This window comes from Anolis carolinensis, unplaced genomic scaffold (assembly GCF_035594765.1).
Source record: "Anolis carolinensis isolate JA03-04 unplaced genomic scaffold, rAnoCar3.1.pri scaffold_15, whole genome shotgun sequence".
In the NCBI taxonomy this organism is placed as follows: Eukaryota; Metazoa; Chordata; class Lepidosauria; order Squamata; family Dactyloidae; genus Anolis; species Anolis carolinensis.
Window position 1 is genome coordinate 12,787,434 of NW_026943826.1, and position 6,000 is coordinate 12,793,433.

Sequence of the window (6,000 nt, forward strand, 5' to 3'; positions counted from 1 at the left end):
ATCCGAAACAGATTTGTGCCCCCAAACTTTCCATCGATGGCTCAATGACAAATCAATACGTATCCTATTGATCCGAAACAGATTTGTGCCCCCAAACTTTCCATCGATGGCTCAATGACAAATCAATACGTATCCTATTGATCCGAAACAGATTTCTGCCCCCAAACTTTCCATCAATGGCTCAATGACAAATCAATACATATCCTATTGATCTGAAACAGATTTGTGCCCCCAAACTTTCCATCAATGGCTCAATGACAAATCAATACGTATCCCATTGATCCGAAACAGATTTGTGCCCCCAAACTTTCCATCGATGTCTCAATGACAAATCAATACGTATCCTATTGATCCGAAACAGATTTGTGCCCCCAAACTTTCCATCAATGGCTCAATGGCAAATCAATACGTATCCTATTGATCCGAAACAGATTTGTGCCCCCAAACTTTCCATCGATGTCTCAATGACAAATCAATACGTATCCTATTGATCCGAAACAGATTTGTGCCCCCAAACTTTCCATCGATTGCTCAATGACAAATCAAAACGTATCCTATTGATCCGAAACAGATTTGTGCCCCCAAACTTTCCATCGATGGCTCAATGACAAATCAATACGTATCCTATTGATCCGAAACAGATTTCTGCCCACAAACTTTCCATCAATGGCTCAATGACAAATCAATACGTATCCCATTGATCCGAAACAGATTTGTGCCCCCAAACTTTCCATCGATTGCTCAATGACAAATCAATACGTATCCTATTGATCCGAAACAGATTTGTGCCCCCAAACTTTCCATCGATTGCTCAATGACAAATCAATACGTATCCTATTGATCCGAAACAGATTTGTGCCCCCAAACTTTCCATCGATTGCTCAATGACAAATCAAAACGTATCCTATTGATCCGAAACAGATTTGTGCCCCCAAACTTTCCATCGATGGCTCAATGACAAATCAATACGTATCCTATTGATCCGAAACAGATTTGTGCCCCCAAACTTTCCATCGATGGCTCAATGACAAATCAATACGTATCCTATTGATCCGAAACAGATTTCTGCCCCCAAACTTTCCATCAATGGCTCAATGACAAATCAATACATATCCTATTGATCTGAAACAGATTTGTGCCCCCAAACTTTCCATCAATGGCTCAATGACAAATCAATACGTATCCCATTGATCCGAAACAGATTTGTGCCCCCAAACTTTCCATCGATGTCTCAATGACAAATCAATACGTATCCTATTGATCCGAAACAGATTTGTGCCCCCAAACTTTCCATCAATGGCTCAATGGCAAATCAATACGTATCCTATTGATCCGAAACAGATTTGTGCCCCCAAACTTTCCATCGATGTCTCAATGACAAATCAATACGTATCCTATTGATCCGAAACAGATTTGTGCCCCCAAACTTTCCATCGATGTCTCAATGACAAATCAATACGTATCCTATTGATCCGAAACAGATTTGTGCCCCCAAACTTTCCATCGATTGCTCAATGACAAATCAAAACGTATCCTATTGATCCGAAACAGATTTGTGCCCCCAAACTTTCCATCGATTGCTCAATGACAAATCAATATGTATCCTATTGATCCGAAACAGATTTGTGCCCCCAAACTTTCCATCGATTGCTCAATGACAAATCAAAACGTATCCTATTGATCCGAAACAGATTTGTGCCCCCAAACTTTCCATCGATGGCTCAATGACAAATCAATACGTATCCTATTGATCCGAAACAGATTTGTGCCCCCAAACTTTCCATCGATGGCTCAATGACAAATCAATACGTATCCTATTGATCCGAAACAGATTTCTGCCCCCAAACTTTCCATCAATGGCTCAATGACAAATCAATACATATCCTATTGATCTGAAACAGATTTGTGCCCCCAAACTTTCCATCAATGGCTCAATGACAAATCAATACGTATCCCATTGATCCGAAACAGATTTGTGCCCCCAAACTTTCCATCGATGTCTCAATGACAAATCAATACGTATCCTATTGATCCGAAACAGATTTGTGCCCCCAAACTTTCCATCGATGGCTCAATGGCAAATCAATACGTATCCTATTGATCCGAAACAGATTTGTGCCCCCAAACTTTCCATCGATGTCTCAATGACAAATCAATACGTATCCTATTGATCCGAAACAGATTTGTGCCCCCAAACTTTCCATCGATGTCTCAATGACAAATCAATACGTATCCTATTGATCCGAAACAGATTTGTGCCCCCAAACTTTCCATCGATTGCTCAATGACAAATCAAAACGTATCCTATTGATCCGAAACAGATTTGTGCCCCCAAACTTTCCATCGATGGCTCAATGACAAATCAATACGTATCCTATTGATCCGAAACAGATTTCTGCCCACAAACTTTCCATCAATGGCTCAATGACAAATCAATACGTATCCCATTGATCCGAAACAGATTTGTGCCCCCAAACTTTCCATCAATTGCTCAATGACAAATCAATACGTATCCTATTGATCCGAAACAGATTTGTGCCCCCAAACTTTCCATCGATTGCTCAATGACAAATCAATACGTATCCTATTGATCCGAAACAGATTACTGCCCACAAACTTTCCATCAATTGCTCGACGACAAATCAGTACGTATCCTATTGATCCGAAACAGATTTGTGCCCCCAAACTTTCCATCAATTGCTCGACGACAAATCAAAACGTATCCTATTGATCCGAAACAGATTTGTGCCCCCAAACTTTCCATCGATGGCTCAATGACAAATCAATACGTATCCTATTGATCCGAAACAGATTTGTGCCCCCAAACTTTCCATCAATGGCTCAATGACAAATCAATACGTATCCTATTGATCCGAAACAGATTTGTGCCCCCAAAGTTTCCATCAATGGCTCAATGACAAATCAATACGTATCCTATTGATCCGAAACAGATTTGTGCCCCCAAACTTTCCATCGATTGCTCGACGACAAATCAGTACGTATCCTATTGATCCAAACTTTCTACGTATGAGACACACACCCAAACCGTTCTCTGCCTAAGATCTAAGACACAGGATGTTCTGATCACTGATACGGATCATAATAATCAGAGATGACAGTGGATCAACGTATTGAAAGAGAAGGGCAAAAATGATCTCCGTGTATTTTTAATTTTCTAAATCGTACTGGAGATATAATCGCTCTCAATGCTCTTAAGGGCTGGACTGTTATTTTCCTGCCGACATGTGAAACGGAGCCGGAAAAAAAATGTCCATTTCGCAGCTTCTCTCTCCCCGGAGCAGAAAAATTTCCATCCTGCCTTTCAAAACCAACCCGGATCTGCAGCTTTAAAGCCGGTGACTCAACCGCCGTGTGCCTTGCGTGTGCGCTTGGACACGCTACCAAATCCAACGCCTTTTAAACATGACACCAATCTTGGCTTGCTTCGAGTCCGGCAATGGATTTATTTCTATATAATTCTGTTATTATTATTATTGTATGACACAGCAAACAAGATACATATACTGGATTTTGTATCACAAAATCACAAGTCAAACACTTCCCCAGTGTTTAGGACTGTGTGATGTATTTTTGGATGATGCGCGCAGATCCCAGTCGGGTGTTGTTGTTGTTATTATTATTATTATTGGTATTATAACATAATTATATTATTATTATTATTATTTGATTATTATTATATTAATATGATTAATAAAATAAATATAATAATAATAATAATAATGTTGTAATAATACCATAAATAATAATAATAACAAGAGTGATGTGAGGTGAGTAAGCAGCCTGTGAATATTACTCATTCGTCAAGTAATCATATTAATATAATAATAATCATATAATAATAAAATATAATAATGATAATGTTCTAATAATAATAATAATAATAATAATAATAATAAAAGTGAGGTGAGGTGAGAAAGCGGCCTGTGAATATTATCCATTAGTCGATTAATCATATTAATATAATAATAATCATATAATAATAATAAAATATAAATATAATAATGATAATGTTCTAATAATAATAATAATAACAATAAGAGTGAGGTGAAGTGAGGAAGCGGCCTGTGAATATTACTCATTAGTCAATTAATCATATTAATATAATAAAAATATAGTAATAATAATAAAATATACATATTATTATATTATTATAATATATAACCTCACATCACTCTTGTTATTATTTTTATGGTATTATTATATTGAGGTGAGGAAGCGGCCTGTGAATATTACTCATTAGTCAATTAATCATATTAATATAATAATCATCATATAATAATAATAAAATATAAATATAATAATTATAATGTTCTAATAATACAATAATAATAATAACAATAATAATAAGAGTGAAGTGAGACCGTTAAAAATAATAACAAGAGTTATATTATAATACAATAATACTGTAAAAATAATAACAAGAGTGAGGTGAGGAAGTGGTGTGTGAATATTACTCATTCGTCAATTAATCATATTAATATAATAATAATCATATATCAATAATAAAATATAAATATAATAATTATAATGTTTTAATAATACCATAAATAATAATAAGCGGCCTGTGAATATTACTCATTCATCAATTAATCATATTAATATAATAATAATAGTATAATAATAATAATATAATAAAAATCATATAATAATAAATATTATTATTATTATATTATATTATTATATACAATGATACAACGATACCATAAAAATAATACCAAGAGAGAGGTGAGGTGAGGAAGCGGCCTGTGAATATGACTCATTCGTCGATTAATCATATTAATATAATAATAATCATATAATAATAATAATAATAATAATAATAATAATAATAATAATAGTGAGGTGAGACAGTTAAAAATAATACCAAGAGTGAGGTGAGGTGAGGAAGCGGCCTGTGAATATGACTCATTCGTCGATTAATCATATTAATATAATAATAATCATATTATAATAAAATATAAATATTATAATTATAATGTTCTAATAATACCATAAATAATAATAATAATAATAATAATAGTGAGGTGAGACAGTTAAAAATAATACCAAGAGTGAGGTGAGGTGAGGAAGCGGCCTGTGAATATGACTCATTCGTCGATTAATCATATTAATATAATAATAATCATATTATAATAATAAAATATAAATATTATAATTATAATGTTCTAATAATACCATAAATAATAATAATAATAATAGTGAGGTGAGACAGTTAAAAATAATACCAAGAGTGAGGTGAGGTGAGGAAGCGGCCTGTGAATATGACTCATTCGTCAATTAATCACATTAATATAATAAAAATCATACAATAATTAATATAATTATTATAGGATATAATTATATATAATGATACAATGATGCCCTAGTAATAATAACAAGAGTGAGGTGCTGTGAGGTGAGGAAGCGGCCTGTGACTACGACTCATTCGTCGAGGAATCCTATCTCAATGTAATTCGAGAATAAGGGGACCCGAGTGGGCTACCTTCCCGCCTCCGCCGGACTCCATCTCTGGCTCTTCTTCTTCTTCTCCTTCGTGCCTTTCTTCCCTTCCTTCCCTCCCGTGAGGTAAAACGGCGTCCGCTCCGTGAGGGAGCCTTGGCGCCTCTTCGCTTCTTTCCCCTCAGCGCTCGCGCTCAATCTCTCTTTGGGCGACACCAAAAGGCCGGCGGGAGGAGGGGGAGGCAGGGAAATAAAGACCCCTCCGCGCACGCGCACTGCGCCTCCCCGCTTTCGCCCATACACCCCTCCGAGTCCTCTCTTGCGTCCTCGCCCCCCCTCACGCGTGGAAGCGGCGGGCCCTGATTGACTGGAGGTGTGGCGGGGGTGTGCGCCTTAAGCTCCGCCCACTTCTCTTCGTGAGGAGCCGCCAGGCGGAGATGGCGGGCGCGAACACACGCAGAGAGAGAAAAGGGGCGTGGCCAATGCAAAGGGGCGGGGCCTATCCGCTCTGAGGGAAATTTGAAGAAGAGACAGCAGCGC

At 36.8% G+C, this 6,000-nt stretch overlaps 1 protein-coding gene across 1 annotated transcript in view; it reads right to left on the bottom strand.

The window, feature by feature from the left end:
- slc2a1 (solute carrier family 2 member 1) overlaps positions 1-5,790 on the bottom strand; it is a 45,325-nt gene extending 39,535 nt beyond the window's left edge. Inside the window, exon 1 of the mRNA XM_062965549.1 lies at positions 5,504-5,790. Coding sequence (XP_062821619.1) covers positions 5,504-5,527 — 24 coding nt within the window. The 5' untranslated portion in view covers positions 5,528-5,790. The remainder of the gene's footprint in view (positions 1-5,503) is intronic.
- Between the last annotated feature and the right edge of the window lie 210 nt (positions 5,791-6,000).